The sequence below is a fragment of the Polyodon spathula genome, chromosome 2 (genome assembly GCF_017654505.1).
Source record: "Polyodon spathula isolate WHYD16114869_AA chromosome 2, ASM1765450v1, whole genome shotgun sequence".
In the NCBI taxonomy this organism is placed as follows: Eukaryota; Metazoa; Chordata; class Actinopteri; order Acipenseriformes; family Polyodontidae; genus Polyodon; species Polyodon spathula.
In genome coordinates this window covers 101,881,175-101,901,764 of record NC_054535.1, presented here as the reverse complement: position 1 = coordinate 101,901,764, position 20,590 = coordinate 101,881,175, and the positions used below count along the sequence as shown (strand labels likewise).

Genomic DNA, 20,590 nt, shown 5'->3' with positions numbered 1-20,590 from the left:
GAATAGAGTCCTGTACTGATGATGATGGATGAAGATTGATGAAAAAATAGCGATCAGAGAAAATGGTGAGCCTGTCGAGAAGTACCGGGTTGAATGATGAACAGCCGTTTGGAAAATATCAGGAGGATCAGGAACAAAATGGTGACTGAACACACTAACCAAAACAAACCCTAAACAGACCTTGAACAGCAACTAAACTTAAAAAAGTAACAGTGTAAACAAAAAAGAAAGGTTTAGACAAAGTACAAGATTATCAAAACGGGCGAATTTGTGTCTTTTCGTTCACATAAAGTCAGAAAAAAACAACATATGAATCAAAATTAACATGTATTTATACTAAAGTAATACAAAAATGACTACAAAAGATTTAGAAGTGAGTAGTTTTTTGAGATTTATGATTATACTGTCAATCACTTTCACGAATCAGCCCCCAAATGTAGTCTCCCATCATGTTCTCGTTATACTGTCCTTGGTAGCGGCTTCAAAGTCCAGTATATCCTGGTGGAAGCGTTCGCCTTGCTCCATCAAGTACGCTCCCATGTTCTCCTTGAATTTATCACGATGAACATCAAGGATATGGACTTTGAGGGACATCCTACAGCCCATTGTGCCGTAGTTCTTCACCAGAGTCTCAACCAGCTCCACATAGTTTTCGGCCTTGTGATTGCCCAGGAAGCCCCGAACCACTGCGACAAAGCTGTTCCAAGCCACTTTCTCCTTACTAGTGAGCTTCTTGGGGAATTCATTGCACTCCAGGATCTTCTTTATCTGTGGTCTGACAAAGACACCGGCTTTGACCTTTGCCTCAGACAGCTTAGGGAAGAAGTCTTGAAGGTACTTGAAGGCTGCCGACTCCTTATCTAGAGCTCTGACAAATTGTTTCATAAGGCCCAATTTGATGTGCAGTAGTGGCATCAGCACCTTCTGGGGGTCCACCAGTGGCTCCCACTTGACGTTGTTCCTCCCCACAGAGAACTCGGTCCGCTGTGGCCAGTCCCGCCTGTGGTAGTGCGCCTTGGTGTCCCTGCTGTCCCAAAGGCAAAGATAGCAGGGAAACTTGGTAAAACCGCCTTGGAGACCCATCAGGAATGCCACCATTTTGAAGTCCCCTATGACCTCCCAGCTGTACTCATCATACTTCAAGGCCATCTCAGAAAAATGCAAATATGTATCCACTTAGGCAGCTGGAACTAAACTGAACTGGTGGGCTTAAAGCCCCTGTATTTATACTAGTATTTATATTACTGGAAAGTTCTAGAAAGTTCTAGAAGTTACTCCAAGTTTACTCAGCACTGAATCTATCTGGAATGTTCTGGAAAATAGGTAAATTTCAAAATATCACTGTCCTGGTCACAAAAGCAAAGTTTGTGGGGAATAATAGCCATTTTCTATACTTCTGAGGCATAAGCAATTAGGAAATAACACTTACTACCCAGGAAATAAAAAAAAAAAAAAAAATTGTTACACTGTGTTATAATTAATACAAGGCTTGTGATATTGGATATAACTATATTTAATTAACACAAGGCTTGGGATATTGGATATAACTATAATTATAATTAATACAAGGCTTGTGATACTGGATATAACTATATTTAATTAACACAAGGCTTGTGACATTGGATATAACTATAATTATAACTAATACCACCACCCTACAGTAGGTCCCAAGTTTCATTAACTGTAATGCTGGTACAGGTTATCCTCCTTGAGATCATTTTGGACAATGATTCATCTGACCTAAATTATTCAGATTACAATTCGAATCAATAAATGAATCAAAATGTATATTACATCATTTGCAACTTGAATTGAAAACCCATCAATGAAGGGAGTGTACAGACATTCATATGCTGATACTGACAAACTTCAGTTTTTTACATCACCCAAACAGCGATCTTACAGCTAAGGTTTATTTTGCGGGTTGTACAATGACTGTTGCGGGTCTGCGGTTTGAATGTAAATGTGCAGGTCACATGGGTGGTCTGAGTATTTTAATATCCATAACACAGTCGGAACTGTTGGTGTTAGGCACTCTCTGTCAATCGCCCCCAGTCACACAGGCAATAACAGCCCCTGAAGCAGAAACGATTAGGGTTCCTGCAAAGCCCAGCCCAGTACCTGCTGGACAAGAGGGACACAAATAGGTCAGTTATTTTTATAATGCACAGAATAATAGATCGACAGCAGGAAATTACAAATTGACTAATGGATGGGTCTGAGTATATTATCCCAGAACAACACAACTGTTTTGGCAGTAAAGCGCATAGGTTATACATCAACAACTTAATTATCAGACCAGTCGAAAACTAAAGACACATTACTGTGATTTATTTTATATATTATTTTTTTTTTTAAACATACTTTTTTAGGGGGGTTACGCTGCAGTTATAGATCTGCAGTTCATCTTTTATAATGCATTGATTATTTATCTTTCTGATGAGATGAGTGGCATCAGTTTTGACTATTTTCACAACAGCTACATATTCTTAATTGACGTTATCTCCCCATCAATAAACAGCCCCGCTATCACTGCTTACCCAGGCACTGCAGAGTGGTTTGATTTGCTCGTTCAGAGGGAGATCTTGATTGACTACAATACCACTTAGGGCCTTCTTTTCCATCTAATATTGAGACGCATTTCCATATGCAAGAGCAATAATCTGCTTTTATTTATAGTGTGAAATACACAAAAGGAAACAAGAGCAAAAATTAGCTGGCTAATGTTCTCCACGGCCAGGCGAAAATGGCTATTTTAGAAAAAACAAAGTGAACACAGTGTTAACTGTTGATGCATTGCCTCATTTAAAGTGTTGGTGATACAAGAATTAAAGGGGATTTCATGTTCTATAAACTGGTTCAATTATACGTTAAAATAATTACTTTTTTGATATAATAAACTAATTTTGCAAAAATAAATCCACAAATCTGTTTTGAAACTACTGGAGCTCAAACAAAATCTGTTTCCTCAGTGCAACGAGCTGGATTGCAGCTGTGAAACATCCCTCCTCTGAAGGAGAGGTCGAACCTGACATGATCATTGTGTTGGGCGAGATTCCAGAACAAGAGCTTCCTTTAGAAATAATCATCACTCAGACTTACCTGCACCTCCACCAATTGTTGCAATACAATTCCAAGAACACTTGGTTTTTCCTTCTTCTCTTCTTTTTATTTCACCTACAGAAATCAAATACCAACATTATAAAACACCTCCCACCAGGATTTCAAGGAGTGATTAGTAGCGGATAGATACTGCAGTTCCCCTAGATAATCCACTACACATGCACAAGGTAACAACACACTTAGAATCACCGCCCCTAGATAATTCACCACACATGCACAAGGTACTGACACACCTAGAATCACTGCTCCTAGATAATCCACCACACATGCACAAGGTACTGACACACCTAGAATCACTGCTCCTAGATAATTCACCACACATGCACAAGGTACTGACACACCTAGAATCACTGTTCCTAGATAATCCACCACACATGCACAAGGTACTGACACACCTAGAATCACTGCTCCTAGATAATCCACCACACATGCACAAGGTACTGACACACCTAGAATCACTGCTCCTAGATACTCCACCACACATGCACAAGGTACTGACACACCTAGAATCACTGCTCCTAGATACTCCACCACACATGCACAAGGTACTGACACACCTAGAATCACAGCTCCTAGATACTCCACCACACATGCACAAGGTACTGACACACCTAGAATCACAGCTCCTAAGAACTTGAAGTGCCCCTAGATAATCCATCACTGCTTACCCAGGAACTGCAGAGAGGCCACCACTCCCCTGGCCACTACGCCTCCTCCACTGGCTGAAGCTGACATCACCTTGTCTTTCACTGATCCTGCAGCTATACCTGCCCCTAGAACCACAGTACCAAATTACAAATTGAATAATGAATGTGTCGGAACATATTATCCCAAAATAACACAAATGTTTTGGCAGTAATGTGCATAGGTTGCCCATCAACAACTGAATTACCAGACCAGTCCAAAACTAAAGACATATTACTGTGATTTATTTTATATATTATTTGCTTCTTTAAAAAATACTTTTTAGAGGTGGTATGCTGCAGTTATAGATCTGCAGTCCCATCTTTCATTATTTCATAATGTATTGATTCTTTTTCAGTCTGATGAGATGAGTGGCATCTCTTTTTACGCTAAGTTTTCATTTACAACAGCTACATATTCTTAATTGATGTCATCTCCCCATCAATAAACAGCCCCACTATCACTGCTTACCCAGGCACTGCAGAATGGCCGCCGCTCCCCCAGCCGCAAGCCTCCTTCCCTGGCTACAGCTGCTACTGACATCACCTTGTCTTTCACTGATCCTGCAGCTATACCTGCACTTGTGAACCCAGCTGCCCCTAGAACCACCAGGGCAGCAACCACAGCAGGACATCATTGAGAGAAAGAGGAACACAACCATTATCTCCAGTTAGCACTCTGTCAGGAAATTCCAGGTTATACCATTTCCCTTGCTGTGATTTGCTTTCTTGAGTATGTGTGCTCCCACTAAACAATACAGCATGTGCCTATTTGAGCGGTTATATGATTCTTTGTGTTTTTACAATGAATCATCTTTACTTCATTCAAGGCACATTTATGTGTTTCTAGAGTTAAAGGCACTGTGTGAATTTCATGCTTCTGAGACCTTCACTGTCTCAATTCTTTGAGGATATGAATTATACAGGCTTAGAATGGAACAGCATAAATAAGGAAGTTATGCCCAGAATATTGTGACTTGGCTGTTTGAGTATACTGAACATGGACATAACAGCAATGGTCTATGGTGTTTCCTTCTTTAAGATCAGAATTTTTCCAACCACCCTTGTGAGTTTGTATATATTGTAGTGGGCACGGGGAAGGCAGCAGCATGGCTGGTAGGGAACATAATCACATACGAAGACATAAGCCTGATATAGGCTCCTTGCAAAGGAGCCAGCTCTTTTGTACATTGGTATCGGCGCTATGCTTTAGTGCGAGAAGTCCCGGGTTCGCGCCCGCCCTGTACCTGTGTGTGGATTGCCTTGCCCTGTGTGATGCGCCTGCCTGCGTTTTGGCTCAGTAAAACTGCTGCTCACCCGTAATTGACCTCAGACACGAGTAGCGCATTGGGATACAAGGCTGGTTATAACTCGGGGTCTACCTAAATCTGGATTTCGCAGAAATTGTGAAATTGAGCAGTCGCCGCGAAATTCACCTCTTTTAGGGGCCAATGCATAGGAACAAGTACGGAGAGATAGGAAAAATACTCGTTTAAATGAACTGCACAATGCAAAAGACGGAAACTACGCATCTTCCTTCTGATAGCCCCTTGTATTCCTTCGCCGTCCTGTGTGCATTGCACTGAAGCAAAAAACAATCAAACAACGCACACAAATAACATTTACAAGTGAGAACGAAGTTATAATCAGCCTATCAGTGCGTCTGTACTGCTTTTCTGTGACCTGAACAGTGCAGTAGGGGGTGGGACGAAGTTAGTGCTGCATTGTTTTCATTTAGGTTGCTAAAATCTAGTTTCAGCATTGGAGGTAAAATAGTAGAAATGGACGACAAAAAAGCAAAGTATATTTCAAGTAAATGATCGTTTCAAGATATTTCCCAAAGAAACTGTACATGCAGATGGAGGTAATTGTTTTGCATATCTTTGTGTCTGGAGAAAATACGATCGATCGCTATGTAGCTTCAGAATCACACAGTAAACAAAAGGCTACTACAGAGACTGCTGAACACAACATAAAATAAACAGCTTTCATAAACAAATCTGGAAAGCCAGCCCTGACAAAAAGTATTCCAGTCTGCATGTTAAATCAGAACTAAAACGATCTAGCACAGCTACCTCGCTTCAAATAGCTGCTTACCTTTTCGAAGTTGGAATTTTAGACCCGAATAGCCACGTTTTCTTTGTTTTGATTCGGTAAAATAAATTATTGGATGTGACAAATAACACAACAACGAACGTGCCGTATACATTGCCTTTATTAAAGTATGTCAGATGGCCTTCGATAATCGGGTTTTGGGGCTGTTTCTAATCGAGTTCCACATCTGTATAACTTACAATCGAGGACTTAACACCAATTCAGTGTGCATCTTCCGACATATGAGCAGGGGTTCCACCACCAGCACGCACGCGCAGCTGGTCATTCTTAAAAAAATACTCTCATTTGGCAGTTATTGTAAAGGTATTCTCTTCTCTCTGTTGGTTTGTACAGTGTTCGTGTGCGGTATAAAGACAAACGCAATGCAATTTCAGTGGGTTCATTTCTTAAGTCTGTTGCAAATATTCATTTAATTGAATTATTAACTGGCACATACTCTGCATACAGTTTATATTTGTCAAACTGATAGCTCTGGATTTGAATCAGCAGACATGGTGGGTGCGTGTTACTGACGTACTTTTACATCAATAGAAATGAATCTGTAATGACAGCGTTCTTGCCGTTATGAACTGTTAATAATGCTAGGATTAATGCTAGGTTTTGGGTAATGATTAAGCATTAATAACTTTATTATACGAATCAATTAAATCAAAATATATAAATACATACATTCCAGAAGTCCACTACAAAAATACACATTTAAACTTAATTAAGCGCCTGATTTAGAGTTTATTCCCCAAATAACTTTTTGTGCCCATATAAGTGTTGTCATTTTTTTTTTTTTTTTTTTTTTTTTTTTTGCAATAACAGTTTTTCATTTTACAAAATTATCAGTTTGCCTAATTTAATTTAAAGTATAATAGTACATTGCTTTACCTGCATTATATAGCCGGTTGATTTTATACCGTTACATGCTGCATTGCTTAAAGAGAAAAAAATATATAGCTAATAATCACTTGTAATGTAAGCAGATCGTTTTTATGAGCTATCTATAACCATTTTGCCATCAAATATACAAGCAAGATTCAGATTTACTTTGCAGATAGTTTTATCAGAGAAGACGCCAAAATAATAAGAAAGACATATCATTAATTATCTTGCCCCATCCTCATATCGAGCTTTCACACGAAGCAATGTCACTGAGCGACAGGGCGGATTTTATGTAACTGACTGAGTGCACCGCTGTAGTCTCCGTCTCTGAAGTCGTGGTGGTTGTGGACTGTTCTGCTTTCCTTCCCGGGTGCACAAGCCGTTCCCTGTGAAACGTGTTCTCCCTGTACTCCTTCAAGCAAGAGAAACACAGTTTTTTCTCCAGTTTCCTCAGGTAAACGTTGTCGGTCTTGAAGAACAGATAAACGTAAGGGTTGACAGCACTGTTGGAGACGACAAAGACGCCCAGCACCGCGATTACCTTCGCGTCTAATTCCGTGCTGGTCCCGAATGCCACCTTCATTTCGATGATGAAATAAGGAAGCCCGCAGACAATGAAGAGAATGATGATCACCAGAGTCATTTTTAGGGTTTTTATTTTGGCGCGTGGGATCGCACTGTTGGTTGCAATAATTCTCACCGGTCTCCTCATTAACTGTTTCGGGTCGGCTCGTTTGCTGTCCACCTGTTGCTCTTTCTGCCAGATCGTCCACAGGATTCGGGTGTAAGCAGCGCACAGGATACAGAACGGAGCGAAAAACACGGTGATGGATCCGTAGATGATGTACATTTGGAAATGCCACTTGGGCAGGTCACCAAATGTGCTGAGGCACTTCTCTCCACCTTTGACTTTGAACACAAAAGCCTGCGGGCCAGAGAGGAGGAGGGCTGTGAACCAGGCAAGAAATGCCAGTATTTTTGTTGGCAGCGGAGATGCCAGGGGGTTCACAATAACGTGGTGCCTCTCCAGCGCGATTACGGCAATGATGTTGGACGAGGCAATCAGCCCAAACACCTGCAAGACTTTGAAGAGCCTGCAGGCCAGGTCCCCTGCCACCCACTTGTCTTCTAAAACCTCCCAGATGATCTGAGAAAACAGAGTCAGCGCCGAGACGCACAGGTCCGCTAGGGCCAGGTTAGTGATGAGGAAATCGATTTTCCGCCTCTTGCTTTTCCGGCAGCAGATCTTGTACAGCACGGTCGAGTTGCCCACCAGTGCCACTGCAAAGATCACGGTCATGGTGATGATTCGGATTTGCCTGTCATACTGTGGACTGGCTGTGGTTTCCCCTTCAATGTTGGACGCGTTAAGATTCCATTGACTGACCAGCAGTGAGGATGAATTTGCGTGCAGGTAACTCTCTAAGCTGATCAGAGCTTCCATCACTTAGAAGCACCTGTAACAATGTTCTCCAAAGTACTTGAGCCAAAGCTTTCCTCAGCAGATATGACACAAACAGCTGTTGGTCTATGGATCACTTGTAACCAGCCAGGGAACATCTGTAACAACGGAAAGGCTGTGAATACCAGCGGTTTATATAGACCACTGCGCGTCATGTGATGACAACCACGAGGCATGGGCAGGTGGGAAGTGCTGTATAGGGGTCTTGTGGTGACGTGCAAGTCTGCGCAAACTGATTATAGTCATATAGTCTTACTATTAGCAATTAACTGTTGGGCTTTTGAATGCACATTTAATTGCCTTTAAATCGATACTTTGCGTTTAGGTCTACACTTATATAATACGCTTTGTGTGTACAGATTTACAGATAGGTTGAAATGGGGGATGGTTAGAATAAAAAACAAGCAAGACTCATCATCTAATCCAGGGTTTCCAATCCTGGTCCTGGGAGACCCCTGTGTCTGCTGGTTTACATTCCAACTGAGTTCTCAATTACTTAATTTAGCCCTTAATTAAACTATTCATTAACTTAATTAGACCCTTTTTTTTTTTTATTGATTTCAGCTTTTAAATACTTGGAGATTTCAAGTTAACTATACAATTTTATAAATAACTTGAAATCTGCAACTTTTTAGGAGCTGAGAACAATTAAAAATGTCTAATTAAGCACATTACTTGGCACTAGTCTCGTATCTTGTAAAGCGCTTTGTGTTGGTGGTCCACTATGAATGAAAGGCGCTACAGTATATACATTATTATTATTATTATTATTATTATTATTATTATATTATTATTATTATTATTATTATTATTATTATTATATTATTAGTTCAATTAAGGGTTTGATTAATTAATTGAAAACTTAGTTGGAATGAAAACCAGCAGACACATTGATCCCCCAGGACAAGGATTGGGAAACCCTGAATTCTAATCAAGTAAAAAGTCTGAAGATTTTTTATTGGATCATTGATTATTGAAATTCAGGTCGTAGTTTGCCATCTAGTGGGAAATATATGTCTTGCATTGTGAATGAGATTTCTTAAATGCAATGCTGGTCAGTCCAGGGTATCTATCCGGTGTTGTTGGCGAACGAGGGTAGGCCATGTACATGTTCCCTCTTCCCAGTGTGATGTTTTACTTTGTTATTTGTACAATAACTTTTTAACTTAGTTTCGGTATTTGAAGGTTGGGCCATAAAAGACGTTTTCGAGTAAGGACTCGCCTGAGGTAATTTTATTGTTTGTTAAGGGTATGTGTAGGGTGACTGTATATACTGCAGGTTGCAGCTCAACCGAGGTATTGTGGTTTTATAAAGAGTTTTAATGGAATTGTAATACACAGTTGTGAATGGCACTGTTTTTGGAGACGCTGCAAACCTTTTGTTTTCTTTTCTTAGGACCAAGAGCGCCCTCCACTGTTTCTTGAATAGATTTTAACCTTTGCTTCATTTAACTTTACAAGTCCATGTAACTTTTTTTTTTTTTTTTTTGATAGCTTTTAGTGTCCATTTTGTTTGAGTAGTTTTATTTATTAGCATTCTCGTATAGTTACCCTTGCAGTTATTTGGGACAGTGATAGTCCTCGGGTGTTTTTGTCTTGGGTTTGAGCACTGCGGCTTTGTGTTTTTTTTTTTTTTTTTTTTATGTAGTTTTGATCATTTTGTAGTCTTAATAAATTTATTTATTATTTACACTGGTTGTTAATTTTATTTTCTGTGATTGTTCAAGAGGTGGCTCTGTCGCTTTCCCAGGTCGGTGGTTGGCTAGTGCTTTCATCAATCGTTAGTTGTTGTTGTTGTTATTTGTATTATTATTATTATTATTATTATTGTTAATAATTCAATTGAATATATTGCTATGTGATAGTTCCATAAACTGCTGTGGTTAATGCATTTTGGGGCTGTTCCCAGTTTATAAATAAACTTTTTCAAACTACCTACCTTTTGTGCTTTCATTTATTTGAAGGGTTATTGTGTGCGCGGATTTCATACAAAATTGAATTTTAGGAGTCCTCTCCTGCAGACTACAAAGGGGATGGCGTAGTCCGGTAAATTCACTAGGTGGCTCTACAAAACCATTCGTAATACATTTGAAAAATATATGTATAGCCCATGCAGATCTAAAACACCTGGCTTGTGTTGGAAAGCTATGCATCTCTAGGTGTAAAACAATGTGTACATCATACAATTAATTAGAATATTTTCTACAAGAAAATAAGAGGACAATCGAAGCTTCTTTTTATTTGTAATTAACAGGCAACGGAAGTGCAGTTGTATCTGAGACTGTGGCAACATGACAAAGGTGGTGTAAGTCTTACAAAAACTGTGTGCGTCTATTTTATAAACAGTAACTTTTAGTAGCGGGTAAAACTACAGAAAAGCCAATGACTAGCCGTTGCAGTCACTTCGTTGCAGATATACCCAATGGCAATACCATATTGACCAGCTAACATTCGTCCTAATTCGCAACTCGTAGCAGTCCACCAGTTGCCCTGCTGATTCTGGTACTTTCAGCAAGAGCACGCTGATGTTCGTGCAGTACTACAGACACTGATGTGCATTTTACAGCATATTGCACATCAACTAATTATCTGAAGATTGCTTTGTTTAGATGCATTTATTTAAAATATAGCAGGTTAAATCAAGTAACAGAACATAATCCTGGTGTTTGAAATGTTGAATTGCACTGCAAAATACCATTACAATTCATTAGTTAAAATACTGCATTTACTACAATGTATTGCAACCCAAACACACACAATTGTTATTTTGTAAAACCACTCCGCGCTCGACATGTTTCCATTTTGACTATTCATTTAAGGTATAACTAAAATATTCACATCAAAATGTCAAATCATCAATCCCTACGACCGGATATTGTGCTGTATGACCAGAGATCTATCTATGTGAATGACGTGCAAAGTACGGCGTGTAACCTCCCCCAGGAGGAAGCTAGCGAGTACAAAACCACTCCCGGTGTCACGTGCTTTGGGCTAGTAGTGCTGCTGTAAAATTCGGGGTCTGTTCTGCAGGCACCCAAAAATATAAATACCGCCGATATGATTCCGGCAAAAAAAAAAAAAAAAAAAAAACTTTACTTTTAATTAAAACCTATTTAATAGTCAACCGCTAGCCTAAGTGTTTTGGTACATTTTGAATACGTAGTGTAGTTTAGTTAGGCTGTGGGTTGTATCCTTGCGAACTCATTTTGCAAAATAACTCATTTAAGCCTGTCGACCCATGGAAGAAAACAGAGGTGAAGACCTCGAGTTCTCATAGCAAGGTTCCCGGGACCGAGGAGGCTCTGATTGCACAGGCTGGCCCCACGCTTTAAGTGCAGGGGCTCCCTCCTTTCTCCCAGCTGCAGATTCCAGACTGAGCAACATCTGACGCGCACAGAGGCGAAACTGTGACCGGCAATTAACAGGTAAAAACACCCCACGTTACCTCAACAGAATGTGTGTTAAGCAAAACAAACAAACACAGGTACAGGTTCTGGTAATTAAAGAAAAATAAAATAAAGACTATATAGTAGTAAGTTTATGCAAAACTAATGTTGTGTTTCTATTTCTTCTGCAAGGACGACTTTATTTTCACAGGTTAATCCACAGCACTTTACCTCTTAATAACCATCAGTTGGGTTGTTGTTGTTAACACACATTCAGGGGGTTTCTATGCGAGTTTTTTTTTTTTTTTTTATCGAGACATTTACAGGAGAGAAATGTCTCGTGTAAAATGCGTTTTTGGGTTTCCGTTGGCTCAGTTATTTTACTCGAGTAAACCAGGCTTTTCACCTGACGTCATGCAAATGAATGGGAAAGGTGGGGGACAATATGTATATTATTTGTATTGTGAAGTGTTGTTTTTTTCTTTTTTTTAAATACTTGTAAGGTATGACCTCTACAGCTGGAGTAGAATCATCCGTTTTTGTGGGGAAGGAAGATGACATCATTGAGTCCAAAAGAAATGCTGCTCTTGTGCATGGCAGGCATGTGGTAGTTATCTACCGTGAAGGAGAGTTCTATGCCATGGACATGCACTGTTACCGTAAGTTGTTGCAATTTTATTGGTTTTGTTGAAAGGATATATAGATATTTATTAGTATTACTAGTTTTAAAGATACACTGTTGGCTGCATTTCATGGCCTTGATGTGTCTTTTGCAGATACAGGGGGACCATTACATCTTGGGGACATTGAGGCAAGTCCGCGCAGTACTGCATTCCTACTGTCTGCTCCCTGCAAGCTAATGCTGTGCTACCCCAAATGCAATACACAACTTTCCCTTGACATTTGGGATTAATACTGGTGTATAATTGTAAGAGTTTGATCGCTATTCTAATCAAGTTGAGAGTGCATGTCTCACACACTCTTTGTTATGTCAACTTGGTGAGAGGTAGCCACTGAACACTTCTAAACATCAGTATGACATTAAATCTAAGTGCATAACAGTCATAAAGCTGATATTAATGTATTTAATCTGTTTAAATTCAGATTAAATACATGAATGAACATTTTTACAATGATTTGTCATTGATCTGACGTTGCTGGCGAATTAAAGTTATGCACAACAATGGAATTCTATGGCGTGGCATCTCTTTTTAAAAAGCTGAAAAAACTAAATTATAACATTACAAATTAAGTCCTGTACAACCTAGGAGTGTTTGAAAGCCCTCAATTGTGGTGACTGGGTTTTTATTTTGGTGGGGGATTGCATACTATGTACTTAGTTTCGCCAATTTCTATGTTGTAGGACATCAATGGCAAGCTGTGCATCGTGTGTTCATGGCACAAGATCACTCTGGCTGAAGGGGAGGGTCTTTATCAAGCCATAAACCCACAGGCTCCCAAGTCCACAGCCAGGTGGTGCTCCAAAGGGGTGAAGCAGAGGACTCATTGTGTTCATGTGAGAAACGGGGACGTGTACGTCACTCTCTCTGACTTGAGCGCTGGCATAGACTCGGACTACTATCAGTCTGAAGAATACAGACAGACTGAAAAAAGTATCAAATACCTGACCCAAGGAACACGTTGCACCAATGCTGATCGCTGCAGCTGTAATACAGACGACAATGTTTCCGAGCCACTGCTGAGGTACTCTTGCACTGTGAACACCTCTGGGCTTTTTTAATCTCGTGTAGACATTTTTCATTGTGTGTGTGTGTGTGTGTGTGTATGTATATTATATATATATATATATATATATATATATATATATATATATATATATATAATATTGTGTGTGTTTTGTATTGTTCAACAGTGACCTTTGACTATGGTTAACAGTTTTTCTTTTGTTTGTTTTTTAATGATTTTTTTTTTTTACTTGGTTATAAAATTTGATTTTTTTAAATAAGAAATGTCTGATCTATTGTGTTTATTACATTGTAATACTTCTTGAAGTGATGGTCTATGGCTGACATATAACTGATTTATGCTTGAGCGTTGACAGTTACGATCAGGTTACAACATTACTGAACTGCGGTAACCAGTGTTTAAAACATGTTCAAATACAAAGTTTGGAGATCCTTATCCTTTTTACTTAGAGTAAGGAGACGGAGGAGTCGCCATAGGAACCATACAGCCACTCCTGTCGCGTCGATTCATAATACCTGGCAGTGACTCCATGCTTTGAAACCACAAACTCCATCCCTGCCCTCTCTGTGCTTTTCCACCTAGGCTGTTCTTCCACTGCAGCCTTTCTTACCCGGGACATAGCCCTGTTAAAGTGCATTGACTGCGAAAAGAAAAGAAAAAAAGGATTATTATTTGGTATTTCTTATTAAATAATTCAATAAAAAAAGTTTTTTTTATTTTATTTATTTTTTATTTTATACCATGTTTAAACAGCATGATGTTTTTGTAACTTTGTATATTTGGTGTTGTGGGAATATTCTTGTTTTCCTTTAACCCTTTCATGCACAGTGCCATCATCTGGGGACAGATTAAAAACTCTTCTAGTCTTTCTGTGGGGACATGTTAAAGATGCAAGTGCACTATAGCCTCATGAGGATGCCATTTATTCCCCCATATAAAGCAACAGGAAAAATGTTACATTGTCCAAACCAATTTTTTTCCCAATATTTCATGCATGAAAGATTTAAACTGTTGCTCCTAATATTGCTCATGCCCTAAAACACTCCAGCTACATTCATATCTTGGCAATTGACACCAATTGCTGTTTTGTATTTGCCCTCAAATTTTTCATGAAGCTATTTAAACCTTAGCTTGTACTGTACATTATATACTGGTTTTTAGCTTATCTTAATTCCAAATTGTTACTGTTATAGACATGCCATTTGACTTAACTGATACAGCCAGTGACAAGTTGAAAAGGGCATGGTGGTGAATTGCAGTGTTACAATACAGTACAGTAATTGTAAATATATTCAGGAATCTAATTGATAATGTTGGTGGTGAGAAAAGCATGGCGTCAAAATGGGAATTTATACCATTAGGCTTCAATGCAAAAAGCTGATGGACTAATGGAAAGAAATGCAACAGCAGTTAAAAACACAAAGACTCCTTCATACATTGTTGAAGTACAGTAATAATATGTTTTCAATACACCTACCAGATACATGTGTATTGTGTAAGAAGCCTGCAGCATGCCAGAGAAGGCTGATTTTGCAGGCCAGGTTATTAGATCCAAAACAGAGCCCTTTCCACCCTGCAACAAGAACCCAAAGTTTTAACTCTTGCATGCGTATTTATAAATCTCGCCCTTTTAACCAGCCAGGGCTTAACATGATCCTTATTACAGTACAAGAATTTATAAAGTGCCTTTCATGTCAAGCATTCCTAGGTATGCATAGCAAGGATATTGCTCGCAGGGAAGTGAAAGCCTCGCTGACAGCATTTCAAAGCAGCGGTGTCCCATCATCATGATTACATTGCAGGATAAATATTTTGTGTATGTGTAGGCTAAAATAGTTTAGCCTTTTGTTTACAGCTCCTTGCATTCAGTTGACAGTCCAGTTTGCTTATTTTCCCCACTAGAAGCATCTCTTCTTGATACCTACTTGTTACCCACACATGCTGCTGCTAATACATGCATTGGTAACCAGAACTAGTGCCTCCAACACATCATAATTATAGGACACTTAAATATGACATTGTGAACATTTAAGGTAATAAAAGTATGATAGGATGACAGGAGGGAAACAAATTTCACAACATTGTCGATCCATTTTTTTTTACGATTACTTTGACTCATTTTTCAATACAGTGTTCAAATATGCACAACTCTTAACACAAGATGCTGAACCGCTCATTTTGGGGTGAATCCCATGCAGAGTGCAAAATAAATACTAGTGTCAAATGAGATAAATACATCATGCAAAAGCAAACACAAAATAATTCAAATCAAAACAAAGTCTAAAAGTGTCATTTGCTCATATTCAAGTGATCAACATTACAATGAGCAAAATGATAGCAACCTCCAGAATAAGACATATTCTAAATAATGTACAGTAAGCATGCAGTGATATTCTACACAATTGCATCAAATATCATGTAGCAGTCCAAAGATGACCAAAACCCAAACTACTGATCAAAATCCTGTATACATTGCAAAATGAATGCAGTGGAGTCAACCATGCAGTAATAAAGACACCAAAAGCAGTGTCTAAAACATCAGAAACTTTGAACATTTCCTTTTTAATCTTTGAAACACAATAACATAAATGGGTTTTACATAACAATAACAAATACTGCTGTTGGAAGAAAAAAACTGTACTACTAGAAAGCTCAGAGCTTTATGTAGTGATGAACTAATTATCAATTAAGCTGTCTTGCATTCTCACACAGAGAAAGCAATTTGCAATTATGACCCCCAATTGTTACCAGGTGATCAAATAGTTAAGAAATCTACCAGATAAGTGTTAGCATTTGACATGAGTCCTAATGGCTGACAGGGCAACTTTATGATTGGAAGAGGTGATTTACAGTTATGCATGTTGTATGTTAGCATGGAAAAATGTGTCTAAATGGTTGCATTTTACCACTCAGCTTATCATTATGTGTTAAGAGTTGTGCACATTGGGTCGCTGTATTGAAAAATGACTCAAAGCAATCGTAAAAAAACGTAACACTGGGAGAAGAAGAAATGTCCCTTCTTAAAATGAGCTTTAGAAATATGCTATTTTGAGAGCCGTATCTTTCCCTTGTAATCTGATCAAGCCCCTGTTCCCCCAGTACGTTCAAGCTGTTCTCATGATAGTTTATCAGCTGCTGTACAGCCCTGTCTCTCCAAACCAACACCCATTTCAACCTGATATTATCACTGGACAGGCTACAGTGACTGAACTGGACATTGCTCTGTAACTAAAATTAAAATAAATCTAATTTGCAAGATCTATGACCATGGGAAAAAAACTATATATATATATATATATATATATATATATATATATATATATATATATATATATATATATATATATATATATATATATATATAACTATAAATTAGCAACATCTCAATTTGAAAATATATTGTTTTCTGCTGTCCTTTTCAGGTTGATGAAATAAACAGACAGTGTGTTATGCAAGGCATAAAATGCTGCAGAGTACAAAAATCGTTTGTTACATTTTTCTACCCCTAGATGTCACTGTAATAAAGTTTTTCAAGACTTACGTATCCTGATGGCAATCAACAGTTCTCCTCTGCATCTTCCCACAAGAGATTCATAGGGCTGCTAAATGAAATACATGTGCTGAGCACTGTGTAGTGCCTATGCAAAGGTGATTGTTTTGTTTTTTTAATGTGACACTGCAATAGTATGATATTTACCTGAGAAGACTGAGGGACTCCTACAATGTTAGGCACGTGGTCCTTCACTTCCTCAAGAATGTCCAGAAAAGCTTTCTGGACTGTCGGCGCTAAAGGGGTCAAAAGCGACAGTATTAGTGTGTGGTGCTTCCACTCTATAAATCATGTTTTGTTCCTTTAACCAAGGAAAAAGCTCATTAAGATACATCACTTAATTCCCAAGTGTCCAGTAGTTCACAAAGACAGAGCAGAGTATTCATTATATGTTCCAAAAGCACAACAACTTTGAGTATAAAACAATGGAACATGTTTACAGTAACAACTGCTATACAAGTTTACAGGGGAGGCTTATAAGCAATATAACACCTCTGTGAAAATAGATCACCATAACCTATATACCGCTATACTAAATTACATCATAACTAAAAGTGACGTTTGTGTGACATCATCCACTATGACCCAGGATTTCCCATCAATTTCTCCCACCTTAGGGCTTAAAATGATTCAATATTTGATGTTTCTAGTTTGACTGGTGGCAACTCATAATACATTTCAAGAAATGATATGGACAGCATTCCACTAGTATGATGAATTGCAAAAGGTTACTTTTACTTTTAAAATCGAATTGTACAGTTTCAGTCTGAAAATGTCAAATTGACTTCGGTAGAATATTCAATCTAGCGCTTTGCTTCATTAAGCCCGTATTGTCTCTTGCACCAGTGGTATTCATGCATATTACAACATTCACATGCAACATTCCATTCAGGTAGAATAATTTCCAACACACTGACTGCAGGGTTATATTACAAATATAATACTAGTAATACAATCTGGAAAGCAAGTTATTTTGGTCATCCACAAATACATACCGCTACACATCCAGAGGTTGAAAACGTCACCACTATGTACAGTATTGCAAACTAGCTATTTTTATATCAGGAATGTGTTTTTCAAGCAAGACAAACAAGCTCATAATATGGAGTGTATTTTTTGTAACTGTCACCCAGGAGGACTGATCACACATTTACAATTTTACAATTTTTGTGTAGAAATTTCAGAAATATTATGATCAGTTACAGGTTAAAATGAACATTTCGAGATTTAAAAAAGACATTAAAAGGTGTTTAAAATTCTTAATTTGGGCGCAACAGCATTCCATGTGGTCGTTCTCTCTTCTTAAATAACGAATGTTAAATGGATACCCAGTACCTTGTCCTGAAAACTTCTTCAAAAAGCTTCCACATATCCATCCGATTTTCCTCCTTAACATGATCTATAAACTACATTATCGTTTTCAGACACTTCTCAGCCCAGACTCCCTAAATATACAACAGTACGGGGCATTGTGCTTGTTACTGTTTCGTTTTCTCGCAAAGTGTACAATAACATTTAAAAAGGCAACGTATTTTCTGTTTCCTCCTGCAATGTCTAACAAAGCCCTAAGCTTTAAACATGACAGGGGCGATGACGCAATAATGAAACACGCGCTGCAAATAAATTGCTACTGTAGCACCCTTTCCTATAAAGTTATATGATTGAAAATAAATGCGTCCTGTTTTTAAAATTAGTAAGGGCCGATGAAGAATGCTGCGATCATGTCCATTTAAACAGTGTTTCATAGAACATTAATAACATCACGTGAAATACGATATACATGTAGTTTCAATTTTAACTAAACAGTTCATCTCACACCAACCCCGTGGTAATGGATTGCATTAGCAATTATTATTAACAGGTTAATAATCGTTAATAATAATTGTACGTCAATAGTACGTATATATTCTATATAATATATATATAATATATCGTATATATAGTATGAATAGTATAATATATATATATATATATATATATATATATATATATATATATATATAAGGATAGCAGATATATATTGACCAGTCTGCAAAGCTAGGATACAGCACCATCTCTTAATTTCAACGTTTATTACCTGTTTTAATACCGGGTGGTTCTCGGTTCTTAGCGCAGCTCTGAATACAGAAGCGCCTCTAAGCATTGCTGAACTGAGTTCAACAGCTTGGTGATAAAAGACAGACTCCGAGTATTGACCAGTTGAAACTAAATTGTCAGTGTAGATGTAACACGTGATATGTCCCCAACTAGTGCAGAATGCAACGAAAAGATCTAGAAGCTGTGGTCAACCCAAAGCAGGTCTTTCCAAATCTTAATAAGTGTGTTTGTTTAACTATTTTTAAACATTGTGTTCATAAAAGGATAGGAAACTTGTGTTCTAATATTTTTAAACTGCAGTGCAAAGGATTTTGAGTTTTGAGGGCCTATTATATATAGTGCTGTGCAAGTATAATGCTTATTTTAGCGGTATCATGTCTGTCTCAGTGTCATATTGACATGGTATTCCAGTCATCGCTGCCTTTTCCTCACTCAGTAAGTAGCAACAGGAAATCACAACATCGTGACATTCCAGCTTCTGTTTACACTTGATATTCTGTTTGTTTCAAGTCATCTAGCACACGCTCGGCTTCATTTGTGACGGTCATGTTTTTTCAGAAGTCGTGCTTGCCATGATTTTGCTTCTAGACAAAAAATGAAAAAAATGAAAAAGGCTTTTTCACTACTTACCTGGGCTATTCCTTTATTATTGCTTTCATTATCATATATAATATAAAGAATGCATAAAGCGCCAATTCCTAAAAAAATAATAATAACACAGTTAAGACCCAATTGAGACTAATGCAGCTGTTTTTAATATGTGCTGACATCGTAGGATCAAAACGGAAACAGGTGTGTGCTGTTTTTGCATGGGATATTAAAGCTTCTTAATGGGGAGCAATACAACAGATTTGACTCCAAGTTTGGCCCTGTATATAGTGACAGTAGTTTTTTTCTCAACCTTTTGTTTTCAGCTGAAGTCACTAAAATCAAACCATCTACATTGAAGAAAACATCACATGCAATAGGAAAAACAGTTGCATAAGACATCTTTCTTTATTACGGGAGTTTAGTGCATCGGAGAGACAGCTGAATATGTATGTATCAGAACTAGAACATCTTTAGACAAACAAACAGTGCATTGTACTGGGCTGGCATAGGTACAGGATCAATCACTTTCCTTGAATTCATTATTAATACTTATTTATTAGACACCTTTATCCCAGGCATCTTACAGAGACTAGGGTGTGCATCATCTGCGGAGTCACTTACAACTAAGTCTCATGGAAAGACAGCATAAGGAAGTTAAGTGACTTGCTCATGGTCACACAAGAAGTCAGTGGCTGAGCCAGGATTTGAACCAGGGCCTTTTCTTTAACCCCTGGACCACACAACCTCCTTATGCAAACAGCAGAGGCTGTCTTTACTTGATTCTACTGTAGTCAGCTTTTATAAGGCTGCCATTTTGACTAGACCTTTGAAACAGACTTTAAAGTTCTAAGTGTAAAACGTTGTCAGGATGTAACAATGAAAAAAAATTGACAGACCTTATTTTAAAAGTTGTAGCAACACGCTGGGACTATAACGTTGTATTTTTTGGAACCCCACTACTTACTCTTTAAGGGCAGTGTGACAGATAATGTAGTGTCATGCACAC

At 38.2% G+C, this 20,590-nt stretch overlaps 2 protein-coding genes and 1 long non-coding RNA gene across 3 annotated transcripts; 1 reads left to right on the top strand and 2 right to left on the bottom strand.

The window, feature by feature from the left end:
* Positions 1–7,029: 7,029 nt before the first annotated feature.
* LOC121327348 (probable G-protein coupled receptor 150) lies at positions 7,030–8,235 on the bottom strand. Its single transcript, XM_041271315.1, has one exon. It carries the CDS (start codon positions 8,233–8,235, stop codon positions 7,030–7,032), a length of 1,206 nt encoding a protein of 401 aa, XP_041127249.1.
* Positions 8,236–11,165: 2,930 nt separating this feature from the next.
* On the top strand, positions 11,166–13,418 carry LOC121305873 (Rieske domain-containing protein-like). Its single transcript, XM_041237530.1, has 4 exons — positions 11,166–11,678; positions 12,143–12,298; positions 12,416–12,450; positions 13,003–13,418. Exons 2-4 carry the CDS (start codon positions 12,145–12,147, stop codon positions 13,378–13,380), a joined length of 567 nt encoding a protein of 188 aa, XP_041093464.1. The 5' UTR covers positions 11,166–11,678; positions 12,143–12,144; the 3' UTR covers positions 13,381–13,418.
* A 91-nt stretch (positions 13,419–13,509) lies between these two features.
* Positions 13,510–19,057, bottom strand: LOC121305884. Its single transcript, XR_005948127.1, has 4 exons — positions 18,974–19,057; positions 17,044–17,132; positions 14,824–14,919; positions 13,510–13,986 (listed from the first exon to the last, which is right to left on the bottom strand). It is a non-coding gene; the product is annotated as an uncharacterized LOC121305884 (long non-coding RNA).
* Between the last annotated feature and the right edge of the window lie 1,533 nt (positions 19,058–20,590).